At 37.9% G+C, this 19,070-nt stretch overlaps 1 protein-coding gene across 2 annotated transcripts; it reads left to right on the forward strand.

Moving 5' to 3' along the window:
- Positions 1 to 673: 673 nt before the first annotated feature.
- Positions 674 to 18,869, forward strand: LOC132606295 (3beta-hydroxysteroid-dehydrogenase/decarboxylase). 2 transcript variants are annotated; one of them, XM_060319739.1, is made up of 13 exons: positions 674 to 932; positions 1,135 to 1,373; positions 2,769 to 2,858; positions 3,007 to 3,140; positions 3,230 to 3,400; positions 3,606 to 3,731; positions 5,454 to 5,533; positions 14,469 to 14,667; positions 15,121 to 15,226; positions 16,424 to 16,598; positions 16,857 to 17,013; positions 18,039 to 18,105; positions 18,304 to 18,869. In XM_060319739.1, the coding sequence occupies exons 2-13, from the start codon at positions 1,139 to 1,141 to the stop codon at positions 18,447 to 18,449; spliced, it is 1,686 nt and encodes a 561-aa protein (XP_060175722.1). In that variant the 5' UTR covers positions 674 to 932; positions 1,135 to 1,138; the 3' UTR covers positions 18,450 to 18,869. The 2 variants fall into 2 exon arrangements, with proteins under 2 accessions (XP_060175722.1, XP_060175721.1); XM_060319738.1 differs by having other exon boundaries at positions 675 to 932; positions 1,132 to 1,373.
- Positions 18,870 to 19,070: the final 201 nt, after the last annotated feature.

Below are 19,070 nucleotides of genomic sequence, written 5' to 3' on the forward strand. Positions count from 1 at the left end.
TTCAATGAAGATAAAGATATCCCCTTATCTGTTGATCTCTTCATTGCCTTCCCGCTTCCCCACCTCTGTTAATTTCCACTTCCCCACCTTCATGTCCCCGTTTATTTCTCATTTCCCCCTTTTACAGTTGGTTTTGTCTAGAACGTGGCTATATAAATGTTTTAAAAATAAATATTAATTCGGATAGATTTTTTAGGATATTCCAATCAGTTAGTTTAATTTTTACAAAACCAAAAATAAAATAAAAAATAAATATTAATTCGGATAGATTTTTTAGGATATTCCAATCAGTTAGTTTAATTTTTACAAAACCAAAAATAAAATAAAAAATAAATTCAAAGTTTGAAGGAAATGCACAAACGTGGTCTTCAAGACCACTACTTAAAAACCAACTGTTCAGTTTCTTTTCCCCATTTTATCAAGATCACTTTCTTTAAAAAATATAAATATTTATTTAATTATTTTTTAATTCAAAAACACTAACTAAATTAACTAATTAATAACTAATAACCACTTTTTATCCTAAAACTATTCTGTTTTTAATAATATATATAGATATATAGATTGTTATACTTTTGATTCAAATACCCCTATTATAGTTTGATAGAAATTTGCCCTTAATTTTAGGGGAAGGACGCGTGTCAAGTCCGACAAACTCATTTTCATCATCTATGTCCTTGTCTTTTCTTGTATCTGGGGATAAATAAAATTTAAATATTGGTCTTAAACATCATTCTATTGGTGCAAATCTCCCAAATTTATTCGATATTCTTCACATATTAGAATATCTCTTTATTCAACTCACATCTTTATTCCCGCAAATTTGTGGTAGAAAACCCTAGAAATTTAACGCAGATTATGAGATTAAAGTCATTCAAAGTGTTCCCTCTTTGTCTCTAACTCCCACAGTTCGAACTACAAATACAAACAAGGTACAGTATCTGGCTGCATTGCCTCCTGATTTAAGTTTTATTTGAATTTCTAAAGTTATATTTTTCTCGTAAACATGAAAACCCCAGGTTGTTAAAAATATCTTATACAATCTTAGCAAATGAGCAAACCATAGTTAGATGAATCTTTTTATAGTTGCATTAACTGATTAATTGAATCGAATTTACTTTGTTATTGTAGTAGGAAAATGGGTGATGTGGCAGAGAGATGGTGTGTGGTGACAGGAGGAAGAGGGTTCGCTGCTCGGCATTTGGTGGAAATGCTGATCCGATATGAAATGTTTCATGTCAGAATTGCTGATTTAGGACCGGATATTAAATTGGAGCTTCATGAAGAGGAAGGCGCGGTTGGAAAAGCTCTGCGATCTGGACGTGCCAAGTATGTATCCATGGATCTTCGTGACAAGTCCCAAGTGCTCAAAGGTCTTTAAATTTTACTCCAATTTTGCTTTTTTGATAACTGTGGTGTCCTGGTAGCTTGTGTGAACCTCGACTAATTTCAAGCGTACTTGCTAGCACAGAGTACTAGGCAACTTTTTCCACCTATGTTTAGACATATGAAAAGAAATCAGCTAATGTTTTTGCGTCCGTTAAAACTTGAACCTAGGACTCATGCTTCTCAACTCACCTCATTGACCACTAGGTTACACCCTTGGTTGCATCTAATTTCTTAACAATTTACTCTCAATTTTGCCTTTTTCATAACTGTGGTGTCCTGGTCAGCTTGTGCGAACCTCGACTAATTGAACGGGTACTCTCACCAGCACAGAGTACTAGGTAACTTTGTCCACCTATGTTTGGACAGATGAAAACAAATCACCTAATGTTTTTGAGTCCGTTGAAATTTGAACATGAAAACCTCTTTCTCAACCCACCTCATTGACCACTAAGCTTAATCACACTTTCTATGAAGAAGGAAAATCTTTTAATGATAGATATTCATGGAATATTCTCTGTATAAATAGTGTATTAAATTATTGAAATATTTGGTCAAAATCTCTAGACATATTATTGGTAATCTTAGAGATTCTATTTCTATAAAGATGGTTAATTACTATATTACCAAAAAAAAAGATAGTTGTTGTAGAGGGACAATATTACAAAGGGCGTACTGTTATAAAGATGGTTGTTGCTGTTATAGGTAAAACACTGTTATAAAGAGGTAAAATATAACATAAAAAACTGGTTCTGAAAAAAACTTGGTTGTTATAGCGAGGTGCTGTTATATAAGGATGTTGTTATAGAGAGGTCTGACTGTATCTATGTTAGCATTACATTTGGTTTTTTTGACAAGTAAAGTGTAACTTTTAATTATATAATGCGTAAATCTTAGCAGCTTTTTGATGGGAGCGCAACTTTTATTTATAGAACCAGCATAAAGTTAGCAATACATTTGTAAATTCCATGTAGTGTTAATATTTTTTAAAAGAAATTGTCTATGCTTAGCAATACATTGCGAATTTATTGAAGAGCCATTGAATTTGTTGATCTCGATAACTTGTTCTCTGGCTGAAAATTGAAAAATGTAGTTTATCAAGGGTACAGAAGTTCCGAAGGAGGTTGGTAGTGCTTCCAATTATGGTTTGTGATCCTTTATACACCTAAAAATGACATTCCATGTACTTTTAACCATAGTATGAAAGCAAAAATGCGAAGAGTTTCCACATTTAAGACTGTTACAAATAAATATGTCTCGTATCAAGCACGTTTCCAAATTTTGCCACAAATTGTTAAGACTCATCGTCTTTGGGTTAAAATATTCAAAATAGCCTTTGTGAAGTTATGTAGTGTCATAACTCTTCACTTGTTAACTTGCAGCGTGTGAAGGAGCCGAGGTTGTCTTCCACATGGCTGCTCCAGATTCATCCATCAACAACCACCAGCTTCATCATTCTGTTAATGTGCTAGGTATTGTTCATATCTAGGAAAAGCTTTCATTGTTCTCAAAAAAAAAAAAAAAAAAAAGAAATTCGACTTGTTAATGCGTTTTCTTGTTTGACTTCCTGTTTCCGTATGAGATTTTTACTTCCCTCGTTTCTGTTGAACAAATATGAAGGAACCAAGAATATCATTGATGCTTGTGTTGAGCTAAAAGTGAAGAGACTTATTTATACCAGCTCCCCCAGTGTGGTGTTTGATGGGGTTCATGGTATTATCAATGGGGATGAATCACTACCATATCCTTCTAAGGTATAGACTCTAGTTCCTGTTTACTTTATCCAAATGAATCTTTGTTAGATTTGTCTATAAACATACCTCATTATTGATAATGTTTTCAGCATAATGATTCCTATTCTGCAACTAAAGCTGAAGGAGAGGCACTAGTTATCAAGTCAAATGATACTAAAGGGCTCCTGACCTGCTGCATTAGACCTAGCAGTATTTTTGGCCTTGGCGACAGGTTGTTGGTTCCATCACTAGTTGCAGCTGCAAGGGCTGGAAAATCTAAGGTGATTATATAATAGGTCATATTTATTGTTCAGTAGTTTGATTAGAAAATGTGTCTTGAGGAACTTACTACTGGTTCACTATTGATTTTTTTTGCTTGTCCAAATTATTTGTAATATCGAAAGACTGATGGATTTTAGATGTCTTTTATTTTCTATCCAACTATTTGAATGATTTTGACGACTTGTTTGATTCTTAATTGTACAGTTCATTATTGGTGACGGCAACAACATGTATGATTTCACTTACGTAGAAAATGTCGCACATGCTCATGTATGTGCCGAACGAGCTCTTGCATCAGGCGGTGCAGTTGCAGAAAGAGCGTCTGGCCAGGTAACATTTCTAATTTTATTGTTTTCTATGTTCTGGATAAACAGCTGTATGGCCATGCTTCGCCATATGCTTTCAATCTAATGTATCCTATGTCGCTTGGACTCTTAAAACATGTTGATGGCTGCATTCAGATCCTGCAAAATGGTACATTTTTAGAGGATCCAACACGAGTGCTGCAACATTTTTGGAGTCCATAGCAGTGCTATCAAAAGCGAAATGCGCAAAAGCTCTAAGGTTCTTGGGACTTTAAGCGCAAAGCACAAAGCACAAAGCACAAAGCACAAATAAAGCGTGTGCTTTAATGAAAAAAGTAGCAAATCGAGGAAAAAAATACAAATATGTGTAATCCAAGATTAATAATCATAAGTATGGGTAACAAATATATGGACAAAGAACAACAACAACAACAACAAGCCCAGTATAATCCCACTGAGTGGGGTCTGGGGCATGGACAAAGAAACGGAGAGAAAATTATGATGAAGTGAAAATCAATTGTTAGTGTTGCATCTTAAGGATTACACTCATTTGCAAGGAAAAGTATGCCTTAGAGCCTTTATGACGACACTGAAGCGCCCATAAAGCGAGGCGCTCAACATGCTTTGCGCCTCACTTTAGGGCTTAAGCGAGCCTTTGACAACACAGGTCCATAGTAGTTATGTGTTTTGACTTGTGAAGTTGTGGCGAAGTATCCAGGATCATGCAATGCAATAGAAATTCTGGGGTTGCACACTTGCACTAATAGAATAAAAGAATCTTTGTGTTGCCATTTGTGTCCCATTCATCTTTGTACTCAGCCTCATAGTTGCTCTATGAGATCAATGCCACAAGAATATTAAGATGACTATCAAGTCTTGCAGCAACAAAAGTTGAGCTATCAATCTTAAAGTTTTAATTGAAAGATCTCAAATCAAGGTTTAGTAAATGTGTATGTTGCATCATTCAACTTCATAGGTTTGGTGAAGCTCATTACTTTCCTTTAGGTCCATGTGGTTTCTGGGTTCCTTTTTCGCTTAATATCTATCTTATTAATTTTCATTTTCCATGAAGGACTAAATGCCTAGGTGGTTTAACTATTTAAGGGTCATTGGCTATTGTGTGGCAGTATATTAGTTATACTTCTTTGGTAGGGAGAGGGTTCCTCATCATCTCACTTATCTTAATATTGTTCTTTGCTTCCCTGACAATGCATTTAAAAGAGTACAAACCTAACAAGTTGCTGGTTATGTGGAACTATTGTAAAACTTCATTGGGTAACGCAGATTATGCCAGTCGTTGTAGTTGACAACACTTATCCATTCATTATTATCTAAGATTACAGTTTCAGCGATCAAATAAGAGACTCCTTGCTTGTAGTTATTTTCCTTAGCTGTTTAGGGAGCTTCTATACTTGGTTTAAATCATAATTGTAGCCTTTTCCCTCCTCGCTGTTACAATTATACAGTAAAATTATACAGTAAAGGATCAAATAAGAGTACCTTTGTCATCTTCCTTTTCTTTAGCAAGTTTGGGAACTTCCTAGTATTATAGTTAACACTTCTATGCGAGGTAAGGGTTAGAAATGAAAATGGTCATATTGCCCATGTAGACTTATGAGAAAACATCGTTTTCTTATGTTATCAATTTTCCTCTGAGAGGAACATACTAGTAGTTTTTTGCTATTTTTTCGATGTTAACTCTGTTGAATAATAAAGCCTTGATAAAAAAAAAAAATGATGTTGGCAGGCGTATTTTGTCACGAACATGGAGCCCATAAAGTTTTGGGAGTTTGTCGCACTTATTCTTGAAGGTCTTGGCTATGAGAGGTATTCTTATTTATGGCTCTGGTTTTGTCAGAAAATTTCCCTACAAAATTCTTGTCTCTATCTGTTTTCGCTAGATCACTTTGTGGTCTTATTATGAAAAGCATTCTAAAACTTGTTCTAGCATAATTCCTATTTTGCAGATGTCTGGAATTTTACCCTATGTTGCGTGGATCCTTCATATGTCTTGACATACCAGTGTCCAACGGGTCTGATAAGAGTGTGGGTACTTTGTATAGCGTCTTCAAAATATACTGAAAATTAAATGAGTTGCATACCTGTATCTGATACTTCCATGGAATGTAAAAATACTTACCTGTAAACGAGTCCGAGAAACATAGATTTGACCTGCTTTATATTTTTTGTGATTTGGGGATCAGTTTTACTATAAAAGTCCAAGTACATATACAGTGGAGAAGGCATCCTCTGTCACGTAGAAGAAATGGGGAGAAAGATTATTCCTGAAAAGCTTTTAAGTTCCTGCTGTTTATGCGCTGTAGCTCCCACAAAATTAAGTAATTACAGAAACCACTTGCTGGAACCTTTTGGGGCCTAAGTTTGATTATTTAGCTCCAGGAAATCAACTTATAGAGCAGAACCTCTGTTCTGCTTAAAGTTTTCTGTCTTACTGGGCCATAGTAGAGGGGTTCCACAAATCAACTACAACAACAACAACAACATACCCAGTGTAATTTCACCAGTGGGGTCTAGGGAGGGTAGTGTGTGCGCAGACCTTACCCCTGCCTTGTGCAGGTGGTATATTTAGTTTTAATGATGACCACCAAGTATGAGGCATCTTAGTTTTGTACATCAGAAGAAAATAGAATGTCAGTTTTAGTATATGGTTTGATATGTTTGGTTTTATTGCTGATAACCGTTGTGTCCGGGCTAGCTTGCGTGCACCTTGACTAATTCCACAACGTACCTCCTACCTTCCATTGCACAAGTACTGGATAACTCTATCCACCCAGGCTTGGACGTATGAGAAGAAATCACCTAGTGTTTTTTGTCTCCGCTGAAATTTGAACGTGAGATCTCCTGGTTACCAACCCACTTCATTGACAATTAGGCCATGCCTTGGGTGCAGCTTTGAACTCATTTTAAACTCTTTTGGGGAGCTAATTAATAATTATGGGCGAAACCCATGTTAAACCCTATTTTTAATACTAATGATCCAAATTGTTAAACTATTGGGGGGTCTTTACACAAATAGCCGGTCGGATTCGATGCTTACTTTTCCTAGCCGGTATATATAGATTATACACTGATTTTGCATTGATGGTTTACTCATATTATACATGGATTATACATTTATTTTACATCCACTGACTGTTTTTGGTTTAAGCGGGTGGGTGAGCAGCTATTTAGGTTAATTCTTCAAATATGGGTGATTTTGGGCGGCTTAAAAAATTTGGGTTGAGATTGCCACATCTAAGCGATTGTTAATTGCTTTGGTTGTAAACTATGTGAATGAGATGATCTAGAGAAGCATGGGCTTCACAGACTATATTGTTTTTTGATAAAGGTAACATCTTGTATTCATATCCAAAAGCAGCACCTGGAAGTGCTGAGGGGGTAATTACAAGCTCATAAAAAGAGCCATGGTGAGGCTGTCAAAAGCTAGTCTAAAACTAGTCTGCTGTATCATTACAATTTGCCTATAAAATCTATCAAATCCCCTATATCCCCCAATAAGTTCTGTTTACACCAAAAATATAGGACACTAAGACAAATCATCCTAAATTTATGGATGGAGTTGCTTTTGTCTTCAAAAAGTCTTAAATTTCTCTCTTTCCAAGCTATCCACCAAATGCAAGCAGGGATTAGCTGCCACCAGTTCTCTTCTCCATTTCTGTTGCCAATACCTTGCCAACTGTTGAGTAGTTCCAAAGTAGTCTTAGGCATGGCCCAACTAACACCAAGAATACAAAAGAACATGTACCACAGATTTGCAGTTGTCTTGCAATGAATGAAAAGGTGGTCATTTGTTTCCACATCTAATCCACAAAGTAAACATCTTGAGCAAATCTGAAAACCTCTTCTTTGTAGCCTTTCATGTGTTAGGCATGCTTTCCTAACCACTAGCCAAGCAAAGCAAGAGACCTTTAGGGGGATCTTGATTTTCCAAATGAGTTTCCAAGGCCACACCTCTGTGATGGAGGTTCTATGATTATAATTCCAGTAGGCAGACTTGACAGTGAAAAAGCCCTTACTATTTAGCGTCCATTTTGGTTTGTCTGGTATATCTGGAGTGATCTTGAAGGGTTCCAAAGTTTGTAATAGCTCGGCTACTCTATCAATCTCCCAATCATTTAGTGCTCTCCTGAAAAGCAGATTCCATACTTGATGTTCCCATACCTTGTTGGTCTTGGTTTGCTGTTGAAGGCTAATCAAGTAGAGATCAGGGAAAAGGCTCTTCAAAGAGTTTTGACCTATCCATGCATCATCCCAGAAAGCAGTTTTCAGACCATTGCCAATTTCGATGCAAATGTTGCTGTTGAAAGTTGGCCAGTAGTTCCTGATGGTTCTCCAAGTACTGGTCCCATAAGTGGATGTGACCACATTTGTTGTCCACTGGTTTAACAAACCATATTTATGAGCAATGAATCTTCTCCATAATGTAGTGTCTTCCAAACTGAATCTCCATAGCCATTTTTGTAGTAAACTCTGATTGTGAAAACTAAGATTCCTGATACCCAGACCTCCTTGCTTTTTGCTGAGAGTTACCGCTTCCCATTTTACTAGATTCATGCTTCTTCTGTCCTTGTTGCCTTGCCACAAAAAATTTCTCCTCAATTTGTCTAATTTGTCCTCCACACATTTGGGGAGGGGGAACAAACCCATCATGTAGGTGGGGAGGGCATCAAGGACTGAACTGATAAGAGTTAGTCTGCCACCTAGAGACAGGTACTGACTTTTCCACCTTGCTAGCTTCTTGTCACATCTTTCAATCACCTCGTTCCAGATCCCTATGGATTTGCTCTTAGCACCAAGTGGCATTCCTAAGTAGATTGTTGGAAGTGATCCCAATTGGCAGCCAAGGATCATAGCTAGTGTTGTAAGGTCAACTACCCGATTGACAGGGAAAAGGCAGCTTTTATCCCAATTTACATGAAGACCTGAAAGGGCTTCAAAAATGGTGAGAATGGCTCTGAGGTGTCTGATTTGTGCCACTTTTGCTTCACAAAAAACGAGGGAATCATCTGCATAAAGCAAATGTGTAATCTCCATGTTGATGCCCAAGTTGTTTGTAGTTCCAAAGCCTCTGATCCAACTGCTTGTATTGGCAATTCTGAGCATGTGATTGAGTCCTTCCATGGCTAGGACAAAAAGAAAGGGGGACAAAGGGTCCCCTTGTCTTAGCCCTCTGCTGGAGTGAAAGAAACCTTCGGGGCTTCCATTGATTAAGACTGAGAACTTCACAGTTGAGATGCAAAAAAATATCCAGTTCCTCCATTTCCCTCCAAACCCCATATCGGTCAAAACATTCAAAAGAAAAGACCAATTCACGTGGTCGAAAGCCTTTTCCACATCAAGCTTACATAGGATTCCAGGAACCTTTTGTTTGATCCTGGAGTCAACCAATTCATTAGCTAACAAAGTTGCATCCATGATCTGCCTCCCTTTAATAAATGCCATTTGGTGGTCATTGACAAGCTTGCCCATGACAGTCTTTAGTCTTTCAGTGATGAGTTTGGAGATGATCTTGTATACTCCTCCTATTAAGCTTATTGGTCTATAATCCCTTAATTCTTCTGCTCCATATTTCTTTGGGATCAAAGCAATGAAAGTGGCATTTAAAGACTTCTCAAAATATTCATTCTGGTGAAAATTGTGAATTGTCTGCATCATGTCATCTCTGATTGTGTCCCAACAAGCTTTGAAGAATCCCATTGTGAAGCCATCCGGGCCTGGAGCCTTGTCTATAGCACTTTGCTTAATTATCTGTATCACTTCAGCTTCAGAGAAAGGTCTTTGCAGCCAATCTTGTTCTTCTTGAGTGATCCTTGGACAACCGATGTAGTCAAAATTTGGCCTCCATGATTCTGTTTCAGAATATAATTGCTTGTAGAAATCCACCATGGCTTTCTTAATATTATCAGGTTCCAAGACCTCTTCACCTCTAACAATCAGTCTGTCAATAGTGTTGTACCTCTTATGAGCTGTTGCCATTCTTTGAAAAAACCTGGTATTTTTGTCACCCTGTTTCAACCACAACACCCTTGATTTTTGTCTCCAACTGTCTTCTTCTTTGTTAGACAAATCTTCCAGCTCAACTAAAACAGTTGCCCTAATCATCATCTCATCTTCATTTAATTCCCTGTTGTCCTGTGCGTGATCCAGTTCAGCCAATTCATTTAGAAGACTGTTTTTCCTATTAAGCAGCTCACTAAACCTGCTCTTGCTCCATTCTTTAAGCTTACCCTTCAAGAGTTTAAGTTTTGTGCTGAGTACATAGTCTGGACAGCCAAGTACCACAAAATTTGACCACCATTGCTGGACCATATCAGTAAAACCTTCCACCCCAAGCCACCAATTTTCGAATTTAAAGTAACTCTTCTGATGATCCCAGTTTCCACATTCAAGCATAAGTGGTGTGTGGTCAGAGTCAACCCTTGGCTGCATTTTTTGTTTGATATATCTGAAGGATTCTTCCCACTCCGTAGAGTAAAGAAACCTGTCGAGCCTAGCTGCACTATTGTGATTCACCCCCCTGAACCAGGTAAATCTCCCTCCATTCAAAGGTGGATCAGACAACTCCATGTCTTCAATCCATTCTGAAAAGTCAGCCATTGAGTTGGTGATTCTGGAACTGCCCCTTCTCTCTATCGTGAATCTATTTGTGTTGAAATCACCACAAACGACCCATGGTCCCTCCCAAAGTCCTCTATATGTTGCAATTTCTTCCCAACATGCTTGTCTATCAATTCTGGAGTGTGGTGCGTATAGGCCAGTGACACACCAACTGAAAGAATGTTGAGTTGATGTAAAACTGCATGTGATTGAAAAGGTTCCTTTATCAATCAAAACCCCAGTCCATAATCTGCTATCCCATAGCATGATAATGCCACCCTTGCTGCCTTCTGCTTCTAAATAGTCACATCTCATCCATCTGATTCCCCATAGTTGCTTAGCAAAAAATTCTATATCTTTCTCCAATTTAGTCTCTTGGAAACAATAGACATCTGCCCTCCATTCTTGAATGCAACTCTTAACAAGGTTTCTCTTTGAGACCCTGTTAAGTCCCCTGACATTCCATGAACATATATTTACCTTCATTTAAAAGATAATGAAAGAACCTTCCCCCTACTTCTCACTCCTTCAACCTCTTCATTAAGGTCTGACTCTAAATTCTTCAATTCATGTTTGCTTAATCCTCTATTTCTGGGAGCTTTACTTTTGGCATCCACAACTTGCATTCCAGCTTCTTGATTTTCCAGTGAAATTTTCCTTTTGTGAAGTTTCATTAAAAGAGCTTTTGCCTCCTCCTCATATCCAACAAAAGCTGCACCATATGTTTCACTCAATTCTAACATATTATTTTTGAACCAGTTCAAATCGACTTCTGCTTCATGCATCTCTTGGGATTGGATGGAAACTGGTTCAACCTCGTAGACTTGCATAAGTTGCAATTCTGCATTCTTGAAGGGAGCGGGGGTTTGTAAGTCAGAGGTATCGTGTGAGGGAACCGGAACAAAAACCTCATGACTGGCTGATGGTTCGGTTGATTGTAAGTCGGTAACATGATTGGGTTGTTCTGTTGAGAAAGAAGAAGAAGGAAGGGTTTGAGTGGGTTGTTCTGTTGGAGAAGTCGACTTTGCTTCCCAGGCAGTGTAGGTTTGAAGAAATTTTATTGCGATCTCTTTTAATCCAACAAGGAGTGGGTCGGTTTGATGATTTTTATTAATGCAGTCATGTGCCTCCACACGTGCTTCATTAAAAGGCTGAGAATTATAATTAAGTGGAGCCTCATCCATTTGGGCCAAAACCCTAAATTTGTTAAGGCCCAAAGAATTTTCTGAGTTGGGTAATTTGGTCAGCTGGCCCATAGGAAAAGCAGCTTCAAGGGCACGTGAGGATGTCGCGTGACCTGTCTCTTTCTCACTGCTAAAAAGTACATTTTTCCCAGCTGTATTTTCCACAGACCGCTGGTCCGAAGGATGGGCCAGATATGACGCAGAAACCTCTTCTCCGGCAGAGAAAATCGCCGGCAATTCAACCCAGATCTGGATGGTGTAAAGGATTCCTCCATTTTCTATCATCATATCCTTAGGGATAGAACTCCCATCTCCCTTGATTTTAACCCTAGCCCACTTCAAATGGTTACGAAGCTGAGTTTCCTCCTCCGTCTCCACCCATCCCCCACAAAAATCCCCAATGATTTTGAAGGTTTGTTGTGACCATAGTTGGAGGGGCAGCCCTACGAATTTTGCCCAGACAGAGGTAGGTTTTTTGCGAGAATCAATAGCTCCTATAGTGGGAGTCCACCATTGAAGTCTGATTTGATGTTTTCTCCATCTCCACTCGCCAAGCATTACTTCTTCTGCCACTTCTCTGGAGGCAAACTCCAAGAGGAAGCAGCGGTTCACCATCTCATAAATGTTTAAACCATGTGCTTGCTTCCATGTGCTTTGAGACCATCTTCTCAAATCTGATAACGTTGGTAGTTCTGATGCATTTTCGGGGAAGCTACACACTATACACCTGTTTAGAACTTCATTGTGGGGTGGGCTGGATATACTGTCGATGTGGACAGGTCCTTCTTTCTTCTGGTTTGATCTAGCAACTGGTGGGGGCTCATTTAAATCCCTGTTAGCCCATTTAAAGCTCCTTACAGCCTCTGAATAGGGAATGTTTTTCTGTGTTAATCTGGTGGAAAAAGTTGTTGATTGAATGGCATGGCTCTTTATAAATCTACCCACTTTGTCTGCAATATCTTTCCATCCAACATTGAAAGCTAGTTCCGGGATGATTAGAACTGACCTTCTTTTTCCTCTTAGGCTTAAGATGCTGATGTAACGTCCATATCTATTGTAATTTCTTGATACAAAAATCTCCGACAGGTTATCTTTCTTCTTCCATCTTCTGACTGTGTTTCCATGCACCTTTGAGGCTTCCAACATAACCTGAACAATCCATTCCATCGTCTTAATATTGAAACTAGTTCTCCTGATAAAGTTCCTGCTTCTTTCTGTCCAATCGAACCAAACATCTGTAGCTTCCGATGATCTCATGATATCATAGGATTTGAAACCTACGGCAAAGTAGATGGTGTTATCCATTTGAGGGAGTGGCTAGAGAAAGTAGAAAGAAAAGAAGGAAAGAGAAAGAGGGAGGTCTGAGAGAGTGGCTGGAGGGGGAAGAGAGAGAAAAAGGAGGAAGAGAGAGGTTTCCGGCTATCAGAATAATCACCGGGGTGGGAGTCTAAGGCCCAGAAGGGACCCTAGGGGGGGGGGGGTCTCGATAAATGTGTCTGGGAGCATTTCAAACTATGAACCTATGTATGTCTCACAGACTATATTAAGGTTAAGTAACGAATCACTCTTTCCATTTACGTTCCACAAGTAGATATCCACACAAACGATCAACAAGCAAAACTATCCACATAGAGGGTAAAATCTGATTTTGGTTGTAAGATTATGCATGTGCACCATAAGCATGTATCTTAGTGCAAAGGGTGGCTCACTGTGGTGGATGTTGTAAATTATCTTTAGCCAAATTGGGAGGGATTAATGTCTCTGGTTAGTGTTTTAAGACATTTAATCTATGTATAAAAATCAACACAATATCGTACATTGTTTGGTTGGTGCTTCTAGTAGAGTTAATCTTGGTATAAAATCCAGCATAGCGTATGTAGTGTTTGGTTAGCTTTTTCCTTTTCTTCATACGTAATACCCACTTAAGTTAATGAGGAAATTTATCTAGTATTTTAAACGGATAGAATGTTGAATAAGAATACATGTACTAAACAACACATGAATTAGAACATTAAACTGACAAAACTAATCTTCATAGTACTGAACACACTTTTATTTTTCTAAAAAGTAAATAAAAAATTTAAATTATACACTGTTTATTATATCAAACTAAACATCCAACAACAAATAATCCCTACATCACAATCCCTGCATTCCTAATCCTTGCATTGCTAATACGTGCATTGCTAATCCTTGCATAACTTGTATCTAAACCAAATGACCCCCCTAGTATTTTCTTCTTTTGCTTCTTCGGTCTTTTCTCCTTTTTCTGCATGGCTGGCAGTGGCGTTTGACGAAGACATACCCTTTAGTGTGACTTGAGAATAGTGTGTTTAAGTTGATTGCTTAATGTACAATTCTAGTTTTTTTCTTTCACATATGCTGTTATGATGGTTGAGCCGGTTGTTGCTTTGAGATTGGTTATCATTATCATCTTTATTGTTGGGACCAAGTGGCACTGTGTGATTTGTGACTTAAACCCAGAGTTGGTTATGAAAATGATGAAAATATTAATATATGTAACATATTAAGTTAAATGGGTTTGACAGGTTCAGATTTGCTTTCTTTCTTTTGTTTCCTTTTTCATTTTGAGGCACTCTACCTCATGTCCTATTTTGTCAGATTACTCAACATTTGTCAGCATGTTTGTATATGAGAGAGGGAGAATGTATGTGTGTTTTTGTTGGTGATTTGTTACGTGTAAAACCAACTCACTGTAATCCCTAGCCAACTGAAGTGTGTATTATGCCCATTGGCATTTGCAGATGCAATTGAATAACAGACCTTATTTTATCTCGTGTATTCATGAGAAGGCACTATGGCTTCTCTGTTATTTCTAGCCAGTTTCTGTTTGCTTCACACTCTGACTCTAGTAGATACTCTTTGTCTTTTCTGCTTTCCGTTTGCTTCATTTCTTGCGATGTCTATTATCTTTATTTCTGATTGTTTATAGTATGCAGGCCAAGAATTAAAATTCCTGCCTCTGTGATGATGCCAATTGCATATCTGGTGGAGTTGACTTATAAGCTGTTGGCGGCATACGGAATGAAGGTCCCACAGTTGACTCCGTCAAGAATCAGACTCCTATCTCGTAGCAGAACATTTAATTGTTCGAAAGCAAATGATCGCCTTGGCTACACACCAATTGTCCCACTTCAGGTTCCCGTACTTTCCTTGAAATTGATCTATTGGGTCTGGTAATTCCACATATAAATCATAAATTCCATGCTGTATCTGTCTCATATTCTCTGAAGTGTTGAGTCATTCTACTCATAATCTTCTGCATGGAATAGTCCTTGTTAACTTCTTAATGGATCCTTTCATTTCAAATGTGGTCAGTGTGTTCGGCTAAAACATATTCTTGGACTTTTGGTGCTCTGAGTTTGAACTTTCTATAGATATTTATTGCTTCACTGATGCATCAGTCTGAGCTTCCATTATGAAAGGAATTTTGGAATTAGATTGTATTTATACCTGGATTTTAAGTGTAAGAATTTTGTTGTGGGGCCTTGTTTGATAACATCACTTTAAAGGATTATTCAGTTTCCCACAGTTTCTTGGGTTTTTGCTCTCATTATGTACCCAGTGATGATGTGATTCTAATTTCTTTAGGAGGGCCTAAGGAGGACCATTGAATCATATCCGCATCTGAGAGCTGAACAGCTGCCAGAAAAGAAAGGCCCTTCTAAAGCTTCTCTATTTCTCGGAAGTGGAAGAGGTATACATTTGACTTCTTTCTCATAACTTGAGCCTCTGTCTCCCCACCTGAAATTTAAGAAATTATTTTATTTGTCTGATAGATTATTTTAATTCTATAGTCGACGTATTGCTTCTGTCTATGGGATCCTGCTGAGGATGGGCCTTGTGAAACTTATTACTTACATAATTTGTTTCTTGTAGAACATCTCATTCTGGTCAAGAAGTTGAATGTGACTTGTCTGTAGTAAATGCACTGATTAGATTTTTCAGAGTAATTCAATTGCCAGAGGAAACACATAACCTCGAACTGGTCCCTTATTTTGTTATATTTCAAATAAAATGCATGAGGAGCAAAAGCTTGTATTTGCATCTTGCCTTACATCATCACACATATTTACCGTGTTTGAAGAGTGAATGGAAAGACTTCCAGAACCAGTAGTTGGTGGATGGTGAATAGAGAAATGTTTGTATTATCCCCATCACTATCTTTGACTACTTGTGGAATGATTTTAAATAAGCTTTTTAGCTTTGATGCTGACCATATCAATGCACACAATTTTATAGAAATTTAAGCCCATGAAGTGGTGTCTCCTCCGTTAGCATCAAGTGGATTTCTGTTTTTGTGGTGAATGATAAGTTGGGAGTTGAATATGAATTAGTTATCAATCTGAAACTGAAGGCTTACAAACTAAGCGTCGGAATGCAATTGCTTGGTTCTCTGCAATGAATAAAGTACAAACTTTACATGTGGGAAGTTTTACTGTGCAATCTCAAACTGGCTTTCCCCTTGTTTGGGCTGGTGTTCCAGTATTATCTGGAGACATAGATTTGACTACTTCACTTATTTATCTGTATACTGAGCACAGTTTAAACTATTTGACATTTCTTAGAGGGTGTTTGGATTGGCTTTTAAGCTCTTTTCTAATTTTTGTAGTGTTTGGCAAAGATAAAATGTGCTTAAAAGCACTAACTTTTAGGCAAGAAAAATACAAAAATCAGCCAAAAGCCAAAAATTGGGTATTACCAACTTATGACTTTTAGCTTTTAGCTTATAAGCTACTTTTAAAAAGTCAATCCAAACACCCTCTTAGTTATACTGCATGTTTTTAGAAGATTTTTTGTTTAAAGTGATAAACAATCAATGGCGAAGACTTGTATTCAATTTTAAGAGAAAAACCAAAGATTCTAACTCAACCTGTGTGACTGTATTTTGCAGTTGCTGACACACTTCTTTGGAGGGACAAGAAACAGACACTAACAGCAGCATTAGTTCTGGCTGCAATTTATTTCAATTTCATAGCTTCTGGCTTCACCATAGTAACTTCTATATCAAGGATTCTGTTGGTGTCAGCGATTTTCTTGTTCATCCACGGAAGACTGCCTCAGAGAATGTATTCATCTGTACTCTCTCCCTCTGTTTGTCCATATTTTTTTCTGTGCAGCAGACATCTGGCTCTTAGAAATTATTCAGCATTATATTAATGGTCATTCTGATATATACAAAAAATTTCTTAAACTTTACCCAAAAGATATATACATGCTGATAAAGGTGCAGTCTATTGCATATGTATTTAAGTGGAGTAGGCAGGGAACTGACATTGAGTCAGTTTCGGGAGTGATGATATGTGCTTTTTTTTTTTCTGGTACAGAATGGGTTATAAAATTGACAAAGTTCCCATGTCATGCTTCCATGTATCGGAAGAGACATCGCGCCAAGTTGCTCTGTCAGTGGCCTCAGGCTGGAATTCTGCAGTGAAGGGTTTAAAATCTCTTTGTAAAGGGGCTGATTGTATGTTCTTTCTTAAGGTAATTGCTAACACATGCAAACTATTTTTTTTATTTTTTTTTATGGATGAAGTCATATGCGGCCCCCTTAAACTTGTCTGAATTTTCCATTTTGGCACCTCAACTAAGACTAGTACCTATTGAACACTCTAACTCCAACAAAAGTGTGCCTATTGAACGCATATGCTGACGTGGTGAAAACATTATTCTTCACTAATTTACAAGCGTGTGAATTAGTCCCAGGTTGAATTTTTTTCGTCTGAATCAGATATTCTCTTTTCTTTCCTCCTCTCTCCCCACCACCAACTCCAACCTTACCTTTCATCCTCCTCTGTCCCGCCACAACACCGCCACCACAGCTTCTTAACAATCCATTAATCAATTACACAGGCAGCAAAAGTTTTTAGATCTAACAAACAAAATTGAAGAATAAATCTGTCCATTGGCAATAATATTAATATAATTAATGCTGACATGTTCACCGGTAATGAAAATTACTGCGAAATCTAAAATTCAAATCATCCGAGGAGAGGAGGGCATCTGGAAAGGGGATGCCGTGGGAGGGGGGCGAAGAGGCATCCTAAATAGTGGACGGGGGGTTAAAATTACAGTTGGCTATGGGCGATCTACGGCAGCAATGGACTATTGATCTTTGCTCTTCTTTTCTATTTTTTTTGTCTTCTTTTTTTGTTTTGTTTTTTCTTAAAATCTTTTTTAGATTCAAAAGCCAGGTGGCTTTTTTTGATTGGTCAATTTCACCATGTCACTGTGCGGGTAGTTCACAGTGCTGGACTTATTTGCATATATTGTACAAGGTACTTAATAGACACACTTTAGTTGGAGTTAAGAGTGTTCAATAGGTACTAGTCTTAGTTGAGGTGCCAAAATGGAAAATTCTGACAAGTTCAAGGGGCTGGCTATGTATTTGGCCTTTTTTTATTAGCACCAAGTCAGTGCTATATTGGCTTTATAAAAAGACTAAGAGTTCTAGTGAGGACAATAATACATCCTTGTACGCCATTAACATCTTCCTATTGATGAAACAGGTGGCTCTCTCTCTATTGATTCTAAGTATCCTTGGAACCATTTCTCTGCAGAGTTTGTTTGTCATTGGTAAATGGTCTCTCTTTCCTCCCTCTATCCGTATATGTACCTATTGACACTGAAATAGTGCACCTTGAGCTTACATGGTAAAAACTCATTTGCATCCAGAATATGTTTTACTTTCTTCTAAATGATGCAAATAGAAGCTTGAGCTATGCTAGTTTAATCCCATATTGGGTGCTCTGACCATCTTATATTCAACTGCAGGAATCCCAGGTGCCTTTACTTTGTTTTTCATATATGAGAAAAAAGAGGAAGAAATAGATTGTCTAATTCATGAGATTGCCTCATTTACATGGAAGTTGAAGTCCGATATTTCTGGGAAACTTTTCAGCTCTGCAGAAGACCGATAATGGGCAGCAATGACCTGATCGAGCTTCTTCCTTATCTTGAGAAGCTTTCTAAAGCAGGTTCTGGAAGTTCAAGGACTTCACACTTATCCTTTGTGTGTAACATATTCATGGTTGGGAACCTTGCCAAAAGGCAGTTTTTTTTTTTTTGGTTAAAGGAAAGCCAATTTTTGTGTCTGCTGATATCAGGTTGCGGTGTGTCAAGGCATCATCTTTTGACCTGTTCTCATTTCTCTTTTTTCCGGCTTTGCCAATATTGCTAGAGTATGCTTGGCTCTTGCTGCGTTGGTGTGAATGGTTTCGTTTTAGCCCTATATTTGTTGGGGCAGAGGTGGAGGTAGATACAGATTATAGTCATGTGATAATGTATAATTTTGCTTGTTCGTGAATTGAAGAATCAAGAATGTGTTAGTTTTTGTGTTAGGGCAGCTTTCCTCTAGTTTGTCTTCAAAGTTAAAAAGGCATAATATATGGCCCTCAAACTTGGCCTTAGCTGTTTGGGTGTGCACAAGTAGGCACCTCAATTTGTATAAAGTTGAACCCGTAGGGCACATGCGTGAATTTCAGGTAGAAAGAGAATAGTTGGAAATTGAAATTAGAACCTACTGCCTGCAAGCGAGCTTA

Source organism: Lycium barbarum, chromosome 8 (genome assembly GCF_019175385.1).
Source record: "Lycium barbarum isolate Lr01 chromosome 8, ASM1917538v2, whole genome shotgun sequence".
NCBI classification, from domain to species: domain Eukaryota; kingdom Viridiplantae; phylum Streptophyta; class Magnoliopsida; order Solanales; family Solanaceae; genus Lycium; species Lycium barbarum.